The 25,815-nt window shown below is 43.3% G+C and overlaps 1 protein-coding gene across 1 annotated transcript; it reads left to right on the top strand.

Annotated features, from left to right (window-relative positions):
- The first annotated feature begins 3,405 nt into the window (after window positions 1–3,405).
- On the top strand, window positions 3,406–25,815 carry cyp27a3 (cytochrome P450 family 27 subfamily A member 3). Its single transcript, XM_072445257.1, has 9 exons — window positions 3,406–3,871; window positions 5,273–5,463; window positions 6,174–6,379; window positions 8,504–8,701; window positions 9,774–9,937; window positions 11,439–11,605; window positions 13,207–13,288; window positions 23,263–23,463; window positions 25,019–25,815. The coding sequence occupies exons 1-9, from the start codon at window positions 3,587–3,589 to the stop codon at window positions 25,181–25,183; spliced, it is 1,659 nt and encodes a 552-aa protein (XP_072301358.1). The 5' UTR covers window positions 3,406–3,586; the 3' UTR covers window positions 25,184–25,815.

Below are 25,815 nucleotides of genomic sequence, written 5' to 3'. Positions count from 1 at the left end.
GTTGTTTTTATTTGATCATTTGCCAGTTTCGTTACCATTTCAATATTACTATAGATCATTTTAGAGCGAATAGTGTAGAAGTGTGGTGGTTCTCAAACGGTGTGAATACTTTCAGACCAGGACTCTCATTTATGCCTCACAAACGAACCCGGGCGAGACTGGACCAGGATGAAACCCACAGAAAGACAAACTTGAGGTCTTAAAACATCTGATGATATGATGTAACTGCAGATGTTTTTGACCCGGTTCATGGTTAATATTTTACAGATTGTTCGGCACGAAGCCAAAACTAGCTGAAAGTAGTTCAATGGCTCCTCTGTCGATACAAACAAACCAAAGATATTGTGTGTGTTTTGTCCACATTTATTGAAAATCTGTGGCGATTCTATTCTAACACAAATGTTCAATATTAAGCCATAAAATTAAAGGGTCTGCACATGATTGTTTTATTTTTTTTAATGTAATAAAGTGACATTTGTATGACCCTAGTACAGATATATCATAAAAGCTAGATAAATATTGCAGTTTACAATGAACAGAATGTAAAATGATAATCTACTTTTGGTATAGTTCACTACTAAAGACCCCCCCAAAAAAGGATATGTCTCCTTTAAAAAATAATATTAATAGAAAATAAAATGAATAATGAATAATAATAATAATTGAAAATAAAAATAATTAAAACAATAATAATAATTTAAAAATAATAATGATAATAATTTAATATAAAAATAAAGCGTGTACAGTGCCTTTTTTAACATGACTTTTGGGCCTGATTTTCCTACAATAAATGGAAAAAGTTCAAAATTTTCATTCAAAACCAGCACCATACACAATCATACATAATCATAGATAATATTGGCCCTTGATCTGAAACTATGACATCAGACTGTCAGATTTCCCGACCCAGTTGAGAACCACCGCCCCCGTCGCACATTTGACGCCTCGATCACGCTTCGTAGCTTTAAACCTGCAAAACTTGAATTAATTTATATCCTCTGTGTATCTATGCGGACATCTCTTAATATATTAATTTATGTGTGTTTTTGTTTCTGTTCTTTTTTTGAATGGCTGAGCAAACGAAAGCGCCGGTCGTGCGCTCGGATCTCACTGTGAGTCTTAACGTCGTGCCTGTCAAAAAGCCTTATTTTCATATTCTCGGTTCCTTCAAAGTCGTTGGGTCGACGCTTGGAGCAGATCACTGTGAATGTGGGAGGATCAAATGTGCATCTAAAGTATCTGGATTTAGTTTGTAGGAAATAAAGATTTTACTTCTACGACGACGTGCCTCTCGTCTCGTCTTTTCACACAAAACCAGGACAAAACCACAAATTAACACATGAAACGTGCTACAATGAATTCAACTGTCGATAGTCTTTATCTTTTGTATTAATAGGGAAAAGAGTTGATATTTATTGACATTTATAGTTTTGAACTCTATACAAACACTTGGACATTGCAAAAATCATCTGCCAGAATGCGGTTTATTAATTACCGTATTTTCCGGACTATAAGTATAAGTCGCACCAGCCAAAAAATGCATAATAGAGAAGAAAAAAACATATATAAGTCGAACTGGAGTATGAAATGCAGTTGCAAGTGTGAAAATGACAAATAATATCACATAAGTCGCTCCGGAGTGTAAGTATAAGTTGCATCCCGGCCAAAACTATGAAAAAAGGTGCGATTTATAGTCCGGAAAATACGGTACATCTAAGCTCGCTTTCTTTCACAGTGTCAAATATGTCATGGTGTGTTTGTGTTTTGTAACTTATGTTTGTTATGTGCTTGTTTCTTATGTCTCGTTGTATATTTTGAGCTTTTTGCACTTTCCAATGTGTTTTTTTTAATTGCAAACGGCAAATAAACTAAACTGTCATTTCAGCACAGTAAAAGTCAGATTACTGTGACTGTGCCTGTGCAGACCTGCAGTCACTTTGCAAAAGATCAGATTTGAGTCAGATTCAGTGCCACATACGAAAGAAATCTGATTTGTTTGGTCTCAAAGTCAGATCCAGGTAATATTTGGCCAAAAAAAATCCGATTGGACCTGCAGAGTGAACGAAGCCCATGAGGAGGGAAAAAGACCTATAAGAAACTGGTGTATGCTTCATATTCTGAGGTGAGTTCTCCATTGCATAAACGTTTTAAACTTCAAATGTCACTCTTTTAGTCCTACTTGAGTACCATATTTCCCGGACTCATCAGTGGCACCGGAGTATAAGTGGCACCAGCCAAAAAATGCATAATAGAGAAGAAAAAAGCACATATAAGTCGCACTGGAGTATGAAATGCGACTTCAAGTGTGAAAATAACAAATAATGTCACATATAAGTCGCTCCGGAGTATAAGTATATAAGTATAAATATAAGTATAAGTCGCACCCCGGCCAAAACTATGAAAAAAGATGCAACTCATAGTCCGGAAAATATGGTAATATATTGTACAGTGAAATCGTACTCTTGTGTTAAAGGTTTGGTTACTCTTCTTATTTTAACATTTGTTTCTTGCCCCGCTCCTTCAGAAAGTATCTAGTGACGACCTCTGTAAATACCAGATGAACAGATTTTACGTTCAGACTCTTTCAATTACGTTTCCTTGAGTGATTTTATTTGAGTAAAAATGCATCTCAATAGGTTTGGTGGAGTCTTTTTTTATTATTAAAATTGACTAATATCTTGGGCCAACGGTTCCAGGTACAGCACAAAGCGAACAACAGGGGAGACCAAGCACAGCCTTGCCCCACCCCTCTTTCCAGAGTCATTGAGTCCATCAAATGAGGCTTTTTTTTTATTATTTTTTTTTAAGTCCTCAATGTTGGAATAAAACAACTGTACCGCAGACATAAGTGAGATATAAATATATATAAATAAATTCAAGATTAAGATCGGTCTAACAACAATTACTAACGCTATTCTAGACGTACTAATTGCACCTTTTCCTTGTAATAGTGGTAGAAGTAGATAAGTGGTGGGACAGACATCATGCATTTTAGTTGATAGATAACACATTTCATTATGCCACATCATTTTCTTCTTCTTCTTCTTCTTCTTCTTCTTCTTCTTCTTCTTCTTCTTCTTCTTCAGGTTCAAAGTGCAAATGTGTTTACGTGTTTGCTGCATGGATGTATTATAATATCTGTCTCCAAATTGAGTAGTGGCCACTCCGCAGAACGCAGCCTGTTGGTTTGACCATTTCAAGAGTTCGGCCTCTAAAATTACCAAACATGCTAAATTGTTCTTAGTCTAAAAATAAAATAGAAGGAATTTCACTCTTTGACTGTTTCTAAAATACTTTAAAAAATACATGTTTAACCTCCCGGTGAACGGTGTACGCGCACCAAGCGCGCACGTGACCCTCGTGAACGTGCCTCGGGAGAACACGTGACGGAAACTAAACACAAGCAGAAGAAAGTGACGAGACCAACGATACACGTAAGTTGTGTTTGTATGTTATTCCTCACGTTTGCTGAGGAGGTGCGGGAGTATCGATACCTGATTTGCGGGGTATCGACTGGCGCTGTTGCGGATTATAAGAGTGCGCAGTGTCTGAAAACAAGGCTCTGTCCCGGACACGTCTTTCCGCGATGCTCCGGAGGTGTGTGATCGCCCGGCCATGGCACCCCTGCTCCGGGCACCTCTGCGGCTACGGGCCCCACCGCGGCTCCGGGCCCCACCGCGGCTCCGGGCCCCACCGCGGCTCCGGGCCCCACCGCGGCTCCGGGCACGGTCTCCGCGGCCTGAAGTCCACGTCCCCCTCCGCCCTGGAGAGTAAACTGAAGACCTTGGAGGACCTGCGCGGCCCGTCCTTCATGGGCACGTTGTACTGGCTGTTTGTGAAGGGATACTTCCAACACGCGCAACTATTACAGGTGATCCAAGGTTCACTTGAGTGTTTGTGCTGTAATAGCTTTATAATCAAAACAAATGCAGATGAGACTTTTTGGGGTTTAAGGTTTGAAGTAACTGTATTTAATATGTAATCAGTGGTGTGTTTATCAGGGACAGTACAGTTTGTTTTAGGTCCAAAACCCACTGAATATCTTCCATCCATTTTCTTCCATTAATCCGGGGCCGGGTCGCGGGAGCAGCAGTCTAAGCAGGGATTCCCAGACTTTCTCCTCCCCAGACACTTCCTCCAACTCCTCCGGGGGGATCCCGGGGCGTTCCCAGGCCAGCCGAGAGACATAGTCCCTCCAGCGTGTCCTGGGTCTTCCCCGGGGCCTCTTCCCGGTGGGACATGCCTGAAACACCTCCTCAGGGAGTCAGGAGGATCCATAAGGGGCCTCACATGTTTTGTGAGGTGTATTTGAGCAATAATAACACCTTTATTCAGATGTTATAGGTTTAATGACATATTGTGGAACATTCCAGGCAAAGCTACAACTATGAAGGTTAAAATGATTCAAAACAAGCAGAAAGCATCATGAAGAAATCAGAATCAGAAAAGGTTTATTGCCATTGTCAATGAACCGAATTCACAAACATAGAAAGTTGTGATTCATTGCAGCATAAAACAATGAACAATGATAAATCAACCTATATAAGTCAAAAAGAAAAAAATATTTAAATCTGCTTTAGGATAAAAATAAAAAAGATGAAGAACCATGTTCACACATAGTAAGGCTATTTTTTTTAATTGAACTGTCCAAGAGGTCTGAGCTCCTCCACTTGCTGCCTTCATACAGCGCCAACTACATTTTAAAGTCCATGTTGAGCATCTATTGGCTCCAATCACTCAAATAGTCAACATGTCTCTTCAATCTGGAATCCTCTCTTAAAGAAGAGCAGCCTTGATGCCACAGGGATAAATCAATCATCACCATCTCAAACCTACTGTTTTTGGGGAAAGTCCTTGAGAAAGTTGTTTACCAACAGCTTAATAATGATCTTATAATGAACATTTTTTGTTAGAGACTAGAGGACTGGGTGGGCATCACTGACACTGCCAGGTCTGGTCTAGAGCACAGGAAGTACTTTGTTGAGATCTGTAACTGTGTCTCAGACCACATGCCCCGGACCTGTGGGGTGCATCATATTCATCATATTCAATATCAGCAGCTTTTTATCATCTAAAAAACATTTCCATAATCAAAAATATAGTGTCTAAACCAGATTTGGATAGACGTATCCTGCTGGTGCCAGAGTCAGGACTAAACTGTCCTGACTCTGGAACTGTGCTCTACAAATAAAAACTGATTGATTGATTGATTGATTGATTGGTCTCCATGGAGACTCTCAGTAAAATAAACACATATTCTTGTCCGTTCCAGGTGGAGCACAGTAAAATCTGGGGTCCTTTGTGGAAGTCGACGTTTGGTCCTTTGCGTTTGGTGAATGTGTCGAGTGCAGAGCTGATCGAGCAGGTTCTGAGGCAGGACGGACGCCACCCGGTCCGAACCGACATGCCCCACTGGAGGAGCTACAGGGAGCTGAGGAACAAGGCCTACGGACCCCTGACCGAGTGAGTCCAAGGACTAGACCGGGTCTGAACCAGGGTTTGAACCGGGTCTGAACCAGGATTTAACCAAAGACTGAACAAGGGTTTAAACCAGGACTAGACCAGGGTTTAACCAAAGGTCTTTAAAACATGTCTTCAAACACAAAAGTACAGAATTATCACCTTACACCTTTATTTTAAAATATTTTTGCCACAAAAAACTCTTTGAGGGAAAACACAAAATTCACCAATTAAAAAAAAAAAAAATCAGGTACCCCAAGTTTAAGGAAATGGAAGTGTAATTTCCTCATTAACAACAGAACATCTTGTCTTATGAACATAAAACAACACTAAATAATTACTTTTATTATGATTCCTGTTGTAATAAAGCATGAGCAATGACTTAATTCATTCATAGTGAACAAATGATTTATTAAGAATGATTCAGGCTTAGGAACTACTTAACTAACTACTTAACCCTAATTCTTAACCCTAACTAATACGCTAACCCTTAAGTAGTTACTAATCCTGACTCATACTGAATAAACTGTATGCTCATTATGATCTAAGTCTTATGATCTAAGTCTCCATTTAAGGCAAATGAAGGTGCAGTTATGATAAAGACTTCTACAAATATCTTCTTTCAAATGTTCAACACTTAAATTGAACACTTTAAGACAGAATCCTACTAAAACAGAAAGTCTACAGTGCGTCCCGCTTGTGCTTTTCCTCAGAATGGGCCCAAAGTGGCATAACATCCGCAGCATCCTGAACCCTCGACTGCTCAAGCCCAAACACGTGACGTCCTACACAGACGCCATAAACGACGTGGTCACGGACTTCATCCACAAGCTGTCGCGGCTCAGAAACACCACCGGGGAGCAGGAGTCAGCGGTGGTCCATAATCTCGCCGACGAGCTCTACAAGTTCGCTTTTGAAGGTGAGGATTTTTTTCCGGTGGCCCGCGTTATACAACGTCCAGTCAAATAAATAATGGTTATGGCAAAACGTGCTATCGGAGTGTTCAAGAAACTCATATAATACCTTTAATTATTCACTCCCATATCGTCCAGTGCTACGAATATCCTCTTTGTTGCTTGCCTTGCTTGCTTGGTTCCTTGCTTGATTCCTTGCTTGGTTCCTTGTTTGCTTGCCTTGCTTGCTGGCGTTGCTTGCTTGCTTGCTTGTGTTGGTTGCTTGCTTGCCTTGCTTGCTTGCCTTGCTTGCTTGCCTTGCTTGCTTGCCTTGCGTGTTGGCGTTGGTTGCTTGCGTTGGTTGCTTGCGTTGGTTGCTTGCTTTGGTTGCTTGCGTTGGTTGCTTGGTTGCTTGCTTTGGTTGCTTGGTTGCTTGCCTTTCTTGCTTGCCTTGCTTGTGTTGGTTGCCTGCGTTGGTTGCTTGTTTGCTTGCTTAGTTGCTTGCCTTGCTTGCTTGTGTTGGTTGCTTGCGTTGGTTGCTTGCTTTGGTTGCTTGCGTTGGTTGCTTGGTTGCCAGCTTGGTTGCTTGCTTTGGTTGCTTGGTTGCTTGCCTTTCTTGCTTGGTTGCTTGCCTTTCTTGCTTTCCTTGCTTGTGTTGGTTGCCTGCGTTGGTTGGTTGGTTGCTTGCTTGCCTTTCTTGCCTTACTTGCTTGCTTGGTTGGTTGCTTGGTTGCTTGCTTTGGTTGCTTGGTTGCTTGCCTTTCTTGCTTTCCTTGCTTGTGTTGGTTGCCTGCGTTGGTTGGTTGCTTGCTTGCTTGCCTTTCTTTCCTTGCTTGCTTGCTTGGTTGCTTGGTTGGTTGGTTACTTGCCTTGGTTGCTTCCTTGCTTACCTGAAAAGTTACACTCATGTGTCTGAGTGCTTTTGTGATATTTCGAGGTAAATCCCATTTCCTCCAGTGGAATTGAATTATGTTCCGTTTCACGTTTGCCTTTATTCTGGATCTTACAATGTTTTTGTGGATCTGTAGTTTAAAGGGCGGGGTAACGGCGTCTCCTCTCTGTGCAGGCATTTGTGGGTGTGTAGTTTAAATGGCGGGGTGACGGCGTCTCCTCTCTCCACAGGCATTTGTGGGTGTGTAGTTTAAAGGGCGGGGTAACAACGTCTCTTCTTTGCAGGCATTTGTGGGTGTGTAGTTTAAAGGGCGGGGTAACGCCGTCTCCTCTCTGCAGTCATTTGTGGGTGTGTAGTTTAAAGGGCGGGGTAACGGCGTCTCCTCTCTCCACAGGCATTTGTGGGTGTGTAGTTTAAAGGGCGGGGTAACAGCGTCTCCTCTCTGCAGGCATTTGTGGGTGTGTAGTTTAAAGGGCGGGGTAACAACGTCTCCTCTCTGCAGGCATTTGTGGGTGTGTAGTTTAAAGGGCGGGGTAACAGCGTCTCCTCTCTGCAGGCATTTGTGGGTGTGTAGTTTAAAGGGCGGGGTAACAGCGTCTCCTCTCTGCAGGCATTTGTGGGTGTGTAGTTTAAAGGGCGGGGTAACGCCGTCTCCTCTCTGCAGTCATTTGTGGGTGTGTAGTTTAAAGGGCGGGGTAACGCCGTCTCCTCTCTGCAGGCATTTGTGGGTGTGTAGTTTAAAGGGCGGGGTAACAGCGTCTCCTCTCTGCAGGCATTTGTGGGTGTGTAGTTTAAAGGGCGGGGTAACAACGTCTCCTCTCTGCAGGCATTTGTGGGTGTGTAGTTTAAAGGGCGGGGTAACAGCGTCTCCTCTCTGCAGGCATTTGTGGGTGTGTAGTTTAAAGGGCGGGGTAACAACGTCTCCTCTCTGCAGGCATTTGTGGGTGTGTAGTTTAAAGGGCGGGGTAACAGCGTCTCCTCTCTGCAGGCATTTGTGGGTGTGTAGTTTAAAGGGCGGGGTAACAGCGTCTCCTCTCTGCAGGCATTTGTGGGTGTGTAGTTTAAAGGGCGGGGTAACAGCGTCTCCTCTCTGCAGGCATTTGTGGGTGTGTAGTTTAAAGGGCGGGGTAACAGCGTCTCCTCTCTGCAGGCATTTGTGGGTGTGTAGTTTAAAGGGCGGGGTAACAGCGTCTCCTCTCTGCAGGCATTTGTGGGTGTGTAGTTTAAAGGGCGGGGTAACAGCGTCTCCTCTCTGCAGGCATCTGCTCGGTGCTGTTTGAGACCAGGATTGGCTGCATGGACGAGAACATCCCGGAGGAGACCCAGCGGTTCATCGTCTCTGTGGGCGAGATGATGCAGCTCTCGCAGGTCGTCATCATCTTCCCTCGCTCGCTCTGGCCGTACCTGCCCTTCTACAGGAAGTTTGTGGCTGCCTGGGATCACCTCTTCAAAGTCGGTGAGGAAGTTTAGGTCAACATTTCAGTTGTAGCTTAGACCTGGTTTAGCCCTGGTTTAAACCAGGCTTATTCCTGGCTTACACCTGGTTTAGACCTGGTTTAGTCCTGGTTTAGTCCTGGTTTAGACCTGGTTTAGTCCTGGTTTAAACCAGGCTTATTCCTGGCTTACACCTGGTTTAGACCTGGTTTAGTCCTGGTTTAGTCCTGGTTTAGACCTGGTTTAGCCCTGGTTTAAACCAGGCTTATTCCTGGCTTACACCTGGTTTAGACCTGGTTTAGTCCTGGTTTAGTCCTGGTTTAGACCTGGTTTAGTCCTGGTTTAGCCCTGGTTTATCCTGGTTTAGACCTGGTTTAGACCTGGTTTAGACCTGGTCTAGTCCTGGTTTAGACCTGGTTTAGTCCTGGTTTAGACCTGGTTTAGTCCTGGTTATGTCCTGGTTTAGTCCTGGTTTAGACCAGGTTTACACCTGGTTAAGCCATGTTTTAGTCCTGGTTAAGCCCTGTTTTAGTCCTGGTTTAGCCCTGTTTTAGCCCTGGTTTAGTCCTGGTTTAGCCCTGGTTTAGTCCTGGTTTAGCCCTGTTTTAGTCCTGTTTTAGTCCTGGTTAAGTCCTGGTTTATTCCTGGTTCAGCCCTGGTTTAGTCCTGGTTTAGGTTTAGTACTGGTTTAGCCTTACTTACCATCGATCTAATCTGTTTTTCTTGTATTTCTTGTATTTGACAGTTAAACACTGGAGGTTTTAGGCATCGAGAGTTGATCCGTGTTATATTTGTGTCACATCTGAGCACTCACATTTACAACTGAACCAAGTTAAACAGTGACTCTAATGAGTAGAGATTAGGACTGAAGACAAAGTCCAGTCACGCTTCAAAACACTACCATATACACACCATTTTGTATATATTTTCAGTGTATTTTCAAACTAAAACCATAAATATTCTTTTCACTCTGCACGTCCTCCTTAGTCCGATGTTCTTGATCTGATCCTGGTTATGTTTTATTTAGGAAAACCTCGCTGTGTCAAGGTCTTTGTCTTCTTTTTGTCCTTACGTTTGGATGTTGTGTTTTAAAGCTGAGGCTCTGATCCAGAAGAAGATGGATGAGATTGAGCGTCAGGCCGACCTGGAGCAGAACATCGACGGGGCGTATCTGACCCACCTGCTGCTCAGCCAGAAGATGACCGTGGAGGAGATCCTGGGCAGCGTCACGGAGCTGCTGCTGGCCGGAGTCGACACCGTGAGGCACAACTACATCACCCAGCATGCATCGGGAGCAACAAAACTTACATAACACAAACTAACCTATGTAAAGAAATAGAAAAGAAAAAAATAAGATACCGTATTTTCCGGATTATAAGTCGCACCAGCTAAAAAATGCATAAAAGAGAAGAAAAAAACATATATATAAGTCACACTGGAGTATGAAATGCAGTTGCAAGTGTGAAAATAACAAATAATATCACATATAAGTCGCTCAGGAGTATAAGTATATAAGTATAAATATAAGTATAAGTCGCACCCCGGCCAAAACTATGAAAAAAGGTGCGACTTATAGTCCAGAAAATATGGTATAAGATATTCCTTTATTGTCCCACATGGGGAAATTTCATTGATGCAGCACAGGTAGATACAGAGGTAGATACAGAAGAACAGATCACTTATAGGAAGTTTGAAAAACACTTTCAGTAGAAGATCTCCTATAAACAAAAACTCCTATAGACAAAACCTCCCATTTCCCAACAAGGGATGGAGGGGAAAATAATAAAGATAAAAATAAATAAATAAATACCATTGCATGTGATCACAACAGTAATTGCACATGAATATGTGTCACAACGGCACATGGATTGCACATGAATTTCACAGTAATTGCACATATGACGGAATTGCACATGGTTAGGTCAGTATTACGAGTGTTCAGGACTATACAGTATATATACAAATTCACATATATCCACATAATTCAATAATAACAATAATAAATATAGCCGCAAGCGGCGATGATTGCCCTTGCCACACCGCCGCCGCTACGCCGCAAGAGGAAGGGGCGCTAACGCGCCTTTTATTACACGGACTGCTGAATCCATGATGCTATCTTGTCTTCTTCCCTTTGCTTTACATATAAAGGAAATTTTCGTAAAATGTCGAAAAACTAAATATTTTACCCTCCATATAACGTATTTCTCTCTGTAGGGGGGACTGTGGTGCCAAATTAATTTATTTCACTTCAAGAAGGTTTAGGGCAAAGGTTTTAACAACAGATTCAAATTTGACGCAATTCAGACTTTATCTGCGCAAACGGCAGCAAATTTAAAATTTGGTAAATTTCTGAAATTCTAGCTACAGTTTGCGGCTTCGCCGCACAGAGACCGTGACAGAGATCAAAGTAATTTGGATAGCTTTTGATGTCCTACTCCTCAACACCATTTTTACCAAATTTCAGCTTTTTCCGGCCAACGTCCTATGAGGTGTTTGTAAAAGTACGAAGTTTGGAAAAACTCCCAAGTCATGCTTAGCAAATTTTGATCCAATATGGCCGACATTTGGTTGGGCGGACGGCGTTGCCGTAATAATATTTTTTACATCTCTTGTGGTGGGAGAATTTATTTACAAACGTGTTATTTTCTAAAGCTAGTCATGTAGAGTTATGAGTAATTTCACAGTTTGGTGTCAAAGTAACGCTCACGTTCCCAGCGCGCTTCACCCATGTGACTCTTGTTGCCCCGCCCTTGTTCCAGACGTCCAACACCCTCTGCTGGGCCCTGTACCATTTGGCCCGAGAGCCGGAGATCCAGGAGCAGCTGCACCAGGAGGTGAGCCACGTCTGCCCCGGAGGCAGAATGCCGACCAGCGACGACATGGCCTGGATGCCCTTCACCAAGGCCGTCGTCAAGGAGACGCTGCGGTGAGACACACAGTTTGTCTCCAGAGTTTCATCTTTTTTAGAGCTAGGACTTGGAAAGTAAGGTCGCTTATTCTGATCAAAAGTAAGACTTGTAAGATTTGTTTGTGTTATTGAAATGAACGATGCAGAGTCCTGTATCCATGGCGATGCTCCTAATCTGTGGGTAGATTTGAATGTTATGATGTCACATGAATCTCACCATTTACTCTGTAGAGGAACCTGCACAGGGGCATGTCCCATGTCCCAACAGTCATGAAGGGCCCGCGGTCACGAAGGGCCCGCGGTCACGAAAGGCCCGCGGTCACGAAGAGCCCGCGGTCACGAAAGGCCCGCGGTCACGAAGGGCCCGCGGTCACGAAAGGCCCGCGGTCACGAAGGGCCCGCGGTCACGAAGGGCCCGCGGTCACGAAAGGCCCGCGGTCACGAAGGACCCGCGGTCACGAAAGGCCCGCGGTCACGAAGGGCCCGCGGTCACGAAGGACCCGCGGTCACGAAAGGCCCGCGGTCACGAAGGGCCCGCGGTCACGAAGGGCCCGCGGTCACGAAGGGCCCGCGGTCACGAAAGGCCCGCGGTCACGAAGGGCCCGCGGTCACGAAGGGCCCGCGGTCACGAAGGGCCCGCGGTCACGAAGGGCCCGCGGTCACGAAGGGCCCGCGGTCACGAAGGGCCCGCGGTCACGAAGGGCCCGCGGTCACGAAGGGCCCGCGGTCACGAAGGGCCCGCGGTCACGAAGGGCCCGCGGTCACGAAAGGCCCGCGGTCACGAAGGGCCCGCGGTCACGAAGGGCCCGCGGTCATGAAGACTTGAGACCCAGGGTCACATGTGTTCTCGCTCGTGTGCGTACGGCCCTGTTTGTCTGAACCTTTAGCTCTGAACCCTGAAGAGCGGCGCAGATGTGAGGCACATTAAAAACAGACTGAAGCGTGCGGCTCAGATGTGGTGCTCTACCTCACCACTAAAGCAACTGCAATACTTTTGTCTCCATTTAACATCCAGAAAAGGCAGTGGCTCGTTATTACTGCGTGAAGCGTGAGTATTTGGCTCCAGCGCCTCCGTTGTCCCAAACGCCACGTGTTTCTCTTCTTCTCGCCACATGGGATTTGTTTCTGACCGAGTCCTTCAGTTGTTCCTCTGTAAACTCTGAGGCGGTACAGAGTGTGTGTCCGGCTCACTCTAAACACCAGATCTTCCTCTGGACCTTCAGGGGAACATGCTCCCTTTAGAGACCAGATCTTCCTCTGGACCTTCAGGGGAACATGCTCCCTTTAGAGACCAGATCTTCCTCTGGACCTTCAGGGGAACATGCTCCCTTTAGAGACCAGAGGATGAATTAACCATTGTAAATCACACCACGATCATATTTAACTTGAATTAATCCAAGATAAGTTTCCGGAGCCGTTGTGAGTACTTTTTTGTGAATACTTTTTTGTGAGTACGTTTTGTGAGTACTTTTTTGTGAGTACCTTTTTGTGAGTACTTTTTGTGAGTACTTTTTTGTGAGTACTTTTTTGTGAGTACTTTTTGTGAGTACTTTTTGTGAGTACTTTTTTGTGAGTACTTCTTTGTGAGTACTTCTGTGTGAGTACTCTTTCTGTTCCAGGATGTACCCGAGCATTCCCGGGAACGCCCGAATCTGTGTGGACAAGGAAGTCATTGTTGGTGATCATCTGTTCCCTAAAAATGTGAGTCTTTACAAAACCCGGGCTTTCATTAACAAACGGTTGAATATATTTCACTGGAGTAGAAGTAAATACTGATACTTCTATCAGTATTTGTACAGTTTTTCAATCATTTTTTAAACTATGATTGACGTATTTTGAGAGTGTTTACTGTTATTATGGCATTGCACTTATCTACGCTGCATTTGTTCAATTATACTTTAAAAAAATTTAAATTAAAAAAAATTAAAAAAAATGTATCACCACCAGAAAAGTTACATAGTGCACCTTTAAAGGAGACAGATGATGTGATAAAATGTGAATATATGATTATATTTCTGTGATGTATTTTATCTGCATAATAGTGATATATTATCTGCATCATTAGTCTAAGAGAAGAACGGGTGTGTGACAAACTGCATTTGTTTGTGATGGTGTCGTAAAGATGGCCAGGGGAATGTTTACTCTCCTAGGGAGGGGGTGCAACAGACCAGGGGAGTTTGGGTAATGTTTACCCAAGGCTTTATCTCTATGGAAAATACCAACTGTTGTAAAATACAAGTGCCTTGATGTGAGGCTGACCAATGAGAAATGTGACCCGCCTATTCCATAATATCTAATAAAACCAACCAGCATGAGAAAAAACGGTGTGAGACGCAGGAGGATCACGCAGGCTGCTTACAACAGCCTGCGTGACCGGTCCCGGTGTTTTCTCCATGCATGCCATACAAACGTCTGATATTTCTGTGTCGTTTCATATTCCAAGTTGAATTGTGTTCTCTGTGTGTTAAGGAATAGCATTGGTGTATGTCTCATTCCATGACATTTTCTGGTCCTATCGAGCCGCACGACAAGCTGGCCTTCGCGGAGATTGACGGGTGAATCGGTGAAAGTCTGTGTGCACAGCAGAAGGAAGTCCACTTTTCCCGTGGCCGCCCATCGCACCTCATTCTCCGCGAGGAGAGCGCGTCGTTTCGAAGCAGCAGGAGAACACAGGCGACAAAGAAGGTCAGACAAAACTTTGTGTGTGAAAAAGAGTGAGCCATAAAACGTTTTATGCATAGGCTTTATGCAGGAGTTTAGTTACTCGCATAAAGAGGAGTTTAATATTTCTCACAGACAAAAAATACAGGAGTTTAATATTTACTCATTAAAAAAATACAGGAGTTTAATATTTACTCATTAAAAAAAATACAGGCTTTATGTAAGAGACAAGTTTCTCAAATAAAGAGGAGTTTAATTACTCATGAGTTTAGTTACTCACAGGAACGAAAGTTAATGTATTCCTTATGTAAGAGTTGTTACTGACATAAAGATGAGTGAATGTAAGCGCTGTGCACGATCGAAGTAAGTAAGAGAGAAAAGTGTGAATGTGTGAATGAGGATTAATAAGTGATTAACTAACAAGTGTGAATCACAATTAATCATACAAGGGTCACAAGGTGTTACTCTGAGAGATCTAAAATTTGCAGTCACGGGTGAATCTTTAAACACCTAGCATTATCTCCGGTGGAAAATCAATAAGAAATTCTACTAGAAGCTTGAGATATGACGTGTCTGGAAAGCAAGTAGCATTTCTCTCAGACGTCCGAGACCACATAATGCCAGAATTATCACCCCAAACTGTAAAAGGAAAAGTCATAGAGGATTTTGGAGGGAGACTTGCTCAGATGACGTGGCAGAGAGCGGGAGATAAGGGGGGTCAAGAACACAAGAGAAGGGAGAAGACAGCATTCAGAGGACGCTCTGAATGAATTAGTAACTAAACCCAGCTGGTTTTAAATTTTACTATTTCAATTAATTTTAAGGGACAATCAATTATAAAGATTGTATTAAACTTGATAAGAGATGATAAGCGATTTTTATAGATGGCCAATATTTTGGGGAATGTGATCACAAGACAGGACACTTCCTGTCCCCGACATAGAAGACAAAAGTTGTGTTTCGTGTTTTTTGAGTGCATAGAACAAAGCTACGTTTTGTTTTGTTTTGTTTTATTTTTGGACTTGACGAAAATGATCTTTTTGGACTTATTGGTATGAAAGTACAGGACGAAAAGACAGAAGTGTTTTTAAATTTAGGATCAAATACAGGCACAGGCCTGGAAGTGATAATATGGGTAAATGACTGACTACTGATGTTTTTGGACATAGGAGTAGAATGGGCAGTGAGTAAAGTGATAGTAAAAGTTACATCAGTAACTTACTTATTTGTTTTATCATGAGGAAACCTCGTATTGCGATGTAGACGTAAGTGAGGGAAAAAGTTAAATAGTGACGTCCAATGCCCTCCCAGGAAAGACATGAATGTGTCATTAACTAAAGCAATTGACGCAGAAGTGGGGGGACATGGGAGGATGTGGGTCATAAAAGATAGTCAGAGATAAGGGGCTATTGACTGGTGTAGGGGAATGGAGATGGACATTCCACGGCCAGATAACAGAAAATCTCTCTTTGAACATTGGGGGTTTTTCGTTCTCCCTCTGTCCCTCACCGCAGGGAGCCGCTGTGACTTGTGTGATAACAGATCTTCTCCCCACAGTCTTACAGGAGGACGCCCCGATGAAAACTATGTTTTATGTGATTATGCCATGAATGTTTGTCCGAATCAACTCCGTACACCGCATGTTTCACCTTGTGTTACGTATTTTTCCACTTTTTAAGGTTTTATATTCCCAATGCTTTAACTCGAGCGCCCATCACAGGTGAAAGAAGATGTAAAATGTATCTACCTCAAGAAATAATGTGCACAAATTGCCAAAAGTGTTTAACGTGTAAATGTTAAAACAGGGTTTAAATGTTTTGCCATTATTTACGTTACTCTAGCTTTATTTTCTCGACCAGGAAATGTTAAACGGGAAGTCTGCGCAGTAGTGCCCGCCCCTTTCGCTCCCAGCATGCCCTGCGGGCCAGGTATCAAAAGGACGCTCCAAGCTAGAAACGCTCTCTTCTCTTCTCTTCGCTTCTCATCCCCTTTGTCTTTTCTCTTGGAAGCCGTCTCCACGGACGAGCCTTTCACTTTTCCTTTGTCTCAACAAAATCCGTCCGTCACGTGGTCGACAAGGCCATGCCAGCCCTGGACTCTGAAACCACCTGAAACCACCTGGAACTACCTGGAACTAAGCTTAAGCGCTAAACCGGACAGAGACTTTCTTTGCTACTTTGTTTCTTTTTATTTTTGAAGTAATCTACGCTGTTTACGTGGATCAGCGCTACGTCCTCATCTGAGTAAAGGCCGCGTGAGGAGCTAACACGCCGCTAAAGCGTTCTACCGCTAAGGAACTCCCGGACATCACCTCCGTTGCCGCCGCCGCTTCGAGGACGTCGCAGCACACCGCTCCACGCGACCCCTCGCTCCCCGGCCGCCGCCCGCTTCACGAACCTTCGCCGCCCGCTTCACGAACCTTCGCCGCCACACCGCTCCACGCGACGCCTCGCTACGGACCTCGTCCGCGGACAAGGACCAGTCGGACCGAGTCTCTACAGAACCGTAAGCCGAGTTCAGTGTGCGGTTCTTTTGTGGCGTGATTTGGGTAGAGCTCAGCTGTTCCTCCTCCCTTTAGCTTCTCACTTTCCCTCTTTTTGATATAGATTAGCATAGACACGTTTGGTTATCAAAGGCAAAACCCTGGTTTAACATTATCTGCATGAAATCTGCTGTTAAATCTGATATAACATCACCTGTGATTTACCTGTGCGCATTTCTGCTCCGGTGTTTTTGATTGCCCTTTTGATAAATAAACTACACGAAAGAGTTATTGACTATTGTTTGTTTGAATAGACTATGTGTAAGTCCCTGAATCGTGAAACACCCTTCAGACCTTTTTAACGAGCGCGATTAAGGACCGTATCTTAGCTCTTTGGGTTTAACCCTGGTGCCCCGTCTTGTCTCGTTTCTGCTAAGAAATCTCCCTTAATCATAAACTGAATACATGTAGTTTGAGACCCTACACTGGCAAAGAATCTGGGAGAGGCCAGGATGGAGCAGATGTCGTTATCTTTACGGATCACAGGGACAACCAATGGCCCGTTCAGACCGGTGCGGCAAAAGCGTCCAGTTTACATTCAAAGTCTATGTAAACGCGCGTCGAGCACCTCCTGCGTTTTTGCGGCGCGGCTTCCGCTTATTTGCGGCGCGATTCGCTGAGGAGCGCGGCGAGGCGGGCGCGCTTTTGCGTTTTCCGCTCGAGACGCTTTGACGGGCGTATAAGCATCAATGCATCAAAACGGTTCGCCGCAAATAAGTTCAGAATTTTGAGCTTTTCTGCGGCGCGGCGGTGCAGCAGCCAATCAGAGATGACGCTCCGGTGACGTACGTACACATTTCACCCCGAGAAGAACCGGCACCACAACAATGGCAGACGATATAGATATATATATATATATATATAGATATAGATATAGATAGATAGATAGAGATATATATATAGATATATATATATATATATATATATATATATATATATATAGATATATAGATATAGATATATAGATATATAGATATATAGATATAGATATATAGATATATAGATTATATATATATATATATATATATATATATATATATATATATATATATATATATATATATAGATATATATATATATATATATATATATATATATATATAGATATATAGATATATAGATATATATATATAGATATATATATATAATGTTATTTACTGTTCTATTTTTCCACAAAATAAATTATTTTATATTATAAAATGTGTGTCCTGTTTACATGCATCTTTTTCATATATATAATACTGGGGAGTCTGTGGGAAATTCAGTGGCTATTTAAGGACAAGATGAGATAATCCTTTATTAGTCCACACAGTGGGGAAATTTCAGTGTTACAACGCACAAGTAGGTACAGAAGTAAAGAGAACAGAGAACTAAAGAGCTGAGAAGCTTCTCACTGTTTTATTCATTTAACTTTATCTCATTCTGTGTAAACAACCAGACATTTGGGCTCAATCTTGAGTGAGCATGTGGTCTTTGCTATAAATATGAAAATCCCTTTATCAAAAACACTTCTGTGTTGTGGACGTCCAGTCCTCTGTGTTGTGGACGTCCAGTCCTCTGTGTTGTGGACGTCCAGTCCTCTGTGTTGTGGACGTCCAGTCCTCTGTGTTGTGGACGTCCAGTCCTCTGTTGTGGACGTCCAGTCCTCTGTGTTGTGGACCTGAAGCTGCTGGTGATTGTCCTGTAGAAATCCCCAGTGGCAAGAGATCTGAATAATAAAACAAACAAATAACTATACAGCCTAAATTTAGTTTACTTGCACTTTCATTAAATATACCACAATCGAATTTTAAATGGTGCACTAGAACAAAATATTAACACTATGAAAACTGTTTTTTTTGCTAAAAAAAATATATTTTTTTACTATCTATGTACTTTTCATTGGTTTTATACACAACCACAAGCACATACACAGCAGATACACAGCACACACACAGCAGACACACACAGCACACACACAGCACATACACAGCACATACACAGCACACACACAGCACATACACAGCACATACACAGCAGACACACACAGCACATACACAGCACACACACAGCACACACACAGCACACACACAGCACATACACAGCACACACACAGCACACACACAGCACATACACAGCACATACACAGCAGACACACACAGCACATACACAGCACACACACAGCACACACACAGCACACACACAGCACATACACAGCACACACACAGCACACACACAGCACATACACAGCACATACACAGCACACACACAGCACACACACAGCAGATACACAGCACATACACAGCGCACACACAGCGCACACACAGCGCACACACACAGCACACACACAGCACATACACAGCACACACACAGCACACACACAGCACACACACAGCACATACACAGCACACACACAGCACACACACAGCACATACACAGCACACACACAGCACACACACAGCAGACACACACAGCACACACACACAGCACACACACACAGCAGACACACAGCACATACACAGCACATACACAGCACACACACAGCACACACACAGCACATACACAGCGCACACACAGCGCACACACACAGCACACACACAGCAGATACACAGCACACACACAGCAGATACACAGCACATACACAGCACACACACAGCACACACACAGCACACACACAGCAGACACACACAGCACATACACAGCACACACACAGCACATACACAGCACACACACAGCACACACACAGCACATACACAGCACACACACAGCACACACACAGCAGACACACACAGCAGACACACACAGCACACACACACAGCAGACACACAGCACACACACAGCACACACACAGCACATACACAGCACACACACAGCAGACACACAGCACACACACAGCGCACACACAGCAGATACACAGCACATACACAGCACACACACAGCAGATACACACACAGCACACACACAGCACACACACAGCACACACACAGCACACACACAGCACACACACAGCACACACACAGCACATACACAGCACATACACAGCACACGCACAGCACACGCACAGCACACACACAGCACATACACAGCACACACACAGCACACACACAGCACACACACAGCACACACACAGCACATACACAGCACACACACAGCACACACACAGCACATACACAGCACACACACAGCACACACACAGCACACACACAGCACATACACAGCACACACACAGCACACACACAGCACATACACAGCACACACACAGCACACACACAGCACACACACAGCACATACACAGCACACACACAGCACACACACAGCACACACACAGCACACACACAGCACACACACAGCACACACACAGCACATACACAGCACACACACAGCACACACACAGCACACACACAGCAGATACACTTTATTATTGCGCTCAAACATGAATATTTCTGTACTGACCTGATGCACAGATGGACAGGCGTCTGTAGTTGTTGTTGTCCTGGTACATGTCCGCGCACCAATGCGGGAAACAAGTCATCAAACAGGACCCGGGACAAACGAAACTACAGCTGAGAGCGATGTTTATCCAGTCTTGAAGCAAATGATGATATTGACTCAACTCGATCACTGGTGGATCCAGACACGCCGCCGAGCGTCTCCGTTTTTGGGCTTTGAAGAGCAAATACGCAAAAGGCACTTTCTCAACTTTGATCCGCCATTAGAGAAGCCAGACTGACAACACCTCCACTGCGCATGCGCACGCGGCAAACGCGCGTCTGCTTACTATACTTCGTCTCTGCTCCGCTGCGTCGAGAACGCGGCGTATTTGCGTTTTTCTTCATGCGTACTTGCGTCCAACTTCGCCATAACGCGCGAATAGGCGTTTGCGGTTTGAACGGGCCACAAGAGTACACCTCAGGGGGGTTGACGTGATGAGTAATAAAAGAATTTGACATTTTAAAGGAAATACCACAGGTTCTGATGCAGTATATCTTCATTAGATATAGTTAAAGGGAAAGTAGGACTCAGGACGGAGGCAAGAGATGGTTAGACTACGAGAAAGAGAGAAAGTAAAAGCAGGTTACAAGTGAAAGTAAGAGTAAGTGAAGAGAGAAAGAAAAAGCAGGTTTAGAAATTTGGAATTGGGTGTTTCCTCCGTTACGAGAGGAAGACAGAAAGAGAGAGAGAGGGGAAGACAGAGAGGAAGATGCGAGGTTAACAAAGAAAAGACAAAGAAAGTAGGCAACAAGGGGAAAAACAGGTTGATAAAAGAGACGTGCCTTATGGACAAGGGGAAGGTTTAGGATCATTTTGATTTTAATGCACATATAGACTTGCTAGAACAAACTAATACACAATGTTTGTAAAGCATCACATGAGCAGGTGTGAGAGATTGAGTTTGAAACTCACCTGAAGCACATATAGAAGATTAGCACATATTACATTAGATGTGTGACCTTATTCAGGCCACACCCACAGAGGAGATGTGAAATGTTATGTTAATTATGTGAAAGATTCTAAGTTGGGAAATGACCCTTATGGCCAGCTCAACTGGGGAATTATAATCAATAATTATTATTGTTTGATGTATTTGAATTACACCCACATACATACATACATACATACATACATACATACATACATACATACATACATACATACATACATACATACATACACACACACACACACACACACACACATACATACACACACACACACACACACACACATACATACATACATACACATACATACACATACACACATACACACATACACACATACACACATACATACACACATACACACACACATACACACACACATACATACACACATACATACATACACACATACATACATACATACATACACATACATACACACACACACACACACATACACACACACACACACATACATACATACACACACACACACACACACACACACACACATACACACATACATACATACACACATACACACATACATACATACACACATACACACATACACACACACACACACACACACACACACACACACACACATACATACATACATACATACACACACACATACATACATACACACATACACACATACACACATACACACATACATACATACACACACACACACACACATACATACATATACACACACACACACATACACACACACACACACACATACATACATACATACACACATACATACATACACACATACACACATACACACATACACACATACATACATACACACACACACACACACATACATACACATACACATACACACACACATACACACACACACACACACACATACATACATACATACATACACATACATACATACATACACACATACATACGTGGACACCAGACATTTAGAGTTTGAAACATTTGGAGTATGAAACATTTGGAGTATGAAACAAATGGTGGTTAAACAGATTTACAAATTACAGATTTGGGCAGTGTCGGATTACAGACACATAGAATGATTGACCCACACATGGGCCCGGCGCTTTGAGGGAGGGGGGCCAGCCAGGGATGTGAGCACTGAACTGTAACTGAACTGTGAAAGGACTGAGGTGACATTGCAGAGTGGAGTGACAGACGCAATTCCATCTCTTCCTTGATTAGTGAACATTGTAAACTATCTGGATTATTGAATTTTGTTTAAATGTAGAATTGTGTAGTAGTTTGAGACATGGGAATTCAATGTCTCAAAATGGAGGGATAATTGGACTAGTAAACAAACATTCTGAATCAATAATTACTAAAAAACAAAATTGAAAACTGTTTGAAATACACTGAACTGTCGAAAAAACGGTGTGAGACCCAGGAGGGTCACGCAGGCTGCTTACAACAGCCTGCGTGACCGGTCCCGGCGTTTTCTCCATGCATGCCATACAAACGTCTGATATTTCTGTGTCGTTTCATATTCTAAGTTGAATTGTGTTCTCTGTGTGTTAAGGAATAGCATTGGTGTATGTCTCATTCCATGACAAATGATGCTGAATCAACTTAAATGAGATTTTAGCCTCGTCTCAGCAGTGTTCCCTTATCATTATCTTACCAAAGTTGTCAAGTTGTTAGTCCTGTAACTGAGGCCCGAGTGTCTGTTTTCCCCTACCCCCGCCCACTTCGCTCGTACTTAGCTGTGATTATTTTGACTCTGAGTGACACATGTAGAGTCCTAAAACATCACACAGCCACAAAAATCAAAATGTGTAAATGACAATCTGCTGCTTGTTACGGTCGAAATGTCTCTATGGAGAGGCGGAGCTTAGCAGTTCTGCAGTTTTGAACCAGGAAGTGATTCAACTCGTTTCTATTATCAGCCGTTTTAGCTCAATATTGCGGTTTTACAGTGAACAAAATGTAAAACGAAGCTCTGTTATGCTGTAGTTCAACAATAAGCGCCTTTAAAAAAAGCACTATACGTCTCCTTTAAGTAATCGCGCCCTCTGTGTGTTTTCCAGACCATGTTCCACCTATGTCACTACGCCGCCTCCTACGACAAGCGCATCTTCCCGCGCCCGCACTCGTTCCAGCCGCAGCGCTGGCTCCGCGGCGCCGAGCAGAAGCTGCACCCGTTCGGATCCATCCCGTTCGGGTTCGGCGTCCGGGCGTGTCTGGGGCGGCGGGTGGCCGAGCTGGAGATGTACCTGTTGCTGACCCGGGTAGAGTAAAGTCACAGCGGTGCTTCACCCTAGTGCCGCCCGCAGAGATAGTTACTGTATTTTCTGGACTATAAGTTGCACTGGAGTATAAGTCGCATTTTTGGGACCAAGAACAGACATTTCATCTTGAAATGCAGTTTAAAATAATAACAGATGAGAGAACATGGTGAATAGGTGTACGTATGCTAACGCTAACACCTTCAGCTACATGACGTATGCTAACGCTAACACCTTCAGCTACATGAGGCACAGACAGAACTGTGGTAAGTGTCTGGTATGTTAACGTAACATATGAACAGTTATTCAGATAACTATAGCATAAAGAACATGCTAACAAGTTTACCAAAGCATCAGTTTTACCCCAAATCACTAAATCCATTGAATTCTTCTTCTTCTTTGTCACTTCTAAACAACTCCACAAACTCCAGAGGAAGAGGAAGTGCAGATTCTTCTTCTGCGTCGCTTAGAGCCTAGAGCGCCCTCTTGTGGTTGCCAGTGTGAAAATAACTAATATCACATCTAAGTCGCTCTGGAGCATAAGTCGCACCGCGGTCAAAACCATGAAAAAAGGTGCAATTTAATCTGGAAAATACGTTAGATCTAGTTTTTTATCACCTCAGGCTTTTATCTGGACTCAAACCGGTTTTTATCTTTCAGCGACGCACGTGGTAGAGAACTGTTTCATCCTCACTGCACTGGCTCCTCGTTCATTTTAGAGTTGATTTAAAAATGTTATAGTGTGTTTTTAAAGTGCTTCATGGACTGGCCCCCGAGTACACCTCAGACCTCATTGTTCCTACACTCCTGAGGTCTGAGGGCCAGTTCCAACTCCTTGTCCCAGAAATGTATTTACATATTGTTAGTAGATTTAAATATTTTTTCTTCAATACATATTTTAATCAATCATCTTCAGTACTTTTTTAAAACTTTATTTATGTCGTTTTATCATTGTTCAGTGTTTTATGTTGCACCGAATCACCAAAACAAGTTCCTAGTTCTGTTCATTAGCAACGGCAATAAAAGAAAAAAAGTGCTGTATAATAAAGCTCTATACATTGCAACAACACATCATCAGGAGGTCAAACTAAACCATAAAGTTGGATTGGTTTGTAAAAGTTTGCCCTCTGCTGTTTCTCAGACTCACCTTCATTACAAACGCTAACACCAAATCCTGATGAGGGAACGCCAGACTCTTAGAAAGCACGTGGAATCTTCAATGTATACCTTATTTAAATTTAAAAAACAGGATTAATCCAAGTAAAGGCACTCGAGATCATGTTTGAATAACGATACAAACGATGCATAATATGTCCTTTAACATTCATTTTAGTCTGTTTGCAGCTGTTACTACATTAATAACAACCTAACAAACCTAAACGAGCATTTTAACTCGTTCACGGCCGTTAAAAATGCTCTATAATTAGAGGCAGACAGCACACAGCGGTCTCATTTTGACCATAATTGGAACAATTTCACTTTTATTACCTGTTTTAACTCTTTAACCTTCCTATTTCCATCTCAAAACGAACTCTCCTTTTGGTGTTTTGCGTTGCAGCTGATCCAGCGCTTCGAGGTCAGACCGGACCCGGCGGGCACCGAGGTCACGCCCATCACCCGGACGCTGCTCTGCCCCGGAAAACCCGTCAATCTGCAGTTTCTGGACCGGACTCCGGACGCACAGAGAAGCAGCAGCGCTAACGAGACAGCGACGCACTCTTAACTCTCACGCGTCCAGGATTCAAAGCTTCACCGTGGAACTTTTGTGGCGAACGCTGCGTCACCCGCTCTGTCCTGGTTTGATCCTGTTGTAGGTTCAGTCCTGGTTTGGTTTGGTTCCCAGATTAGTCCTAATTTTTGTGATTTGGCTGCGTAGACGCTTCAGGAAGGTTCCATACTCTGCACTAGAACTAAACCAGGTCTAAAACAGTTGTGAACGCAGCACGTGTCAGACTCCTGATGATTCCTCATCAGAGATCAAAAGTTAAAATCAAACTTTGGAACGTTCTCTTTTCTCTCTTTTTAAGGACACGTTGACTTTTTGGAGCTTTTAACCCTGTTCTAACATCAGAAACATGCCTGGAGTAGCATTTAGCTTGACTCTGTTGGCGTCTCCCAAGGCTGTGACAAACTCATATTGTTTTGTTTTTTTTTAGTTCTAGAACACGAAATGCCAAACTAAACGTACTGGAGAGCTCTTTTAAAGGCCAGTAAAAGTAGAAATTTGACTTTAAATGTGTGAATATTCTTATGATTTGTGTGCTGCTACATTTTGTAACATATGATTTTATTTAATATTAATTTATGTTTGATTTACTTGGGGAATTTATATTTGATTGTAGTGTGTTGCACTTA

The sequence above is a fragment of the Eucyclogobius newberryi genome, unplaced genomic scaffold (genome assembly GCF_026437365.1).
Source record: "Eucyclogobius newberryi isolate DKJ021-1_F unplaced genomic scaffold, fEucNew1.0.hap1 SCAF_14, whole genome shotgun sequence".
Classification (NCBI taxonomy): domain Eukaryota; kingdom Metazoa; phylum Chordata; class Actinopteri; order Gobiiformes; family Gobiidae; genus Eucyclogobius; species Eucyclogobius newberryi.
This window is presented reverse-complemented; position numbering and strand designations above follow the sequence as displayed.

Coding starts and splice junctions, on each gene's coding strand:
- cyp27a3 (XM_072445257.1), top strand. CDS start 3,587: ATGCTCCGGAGGTGTGTGATCGCCCGGCCATGGCACCCCTGCTCCGGG. Junction 11,606..13,206: donor GTCGTCAAGGAGACGCTGCG/GTGAGACACACA, acceptor TTTCTGTTCCAG/GATGTACCCGAGCATTCCCG. Junction 13,289..23,262: donor ATCATCTGTTCCCTAAAAAT/GTGAGTCTTTAC, acceptor TGTGTTTTCCAG/ACCATGTTCCACCTATGTCA.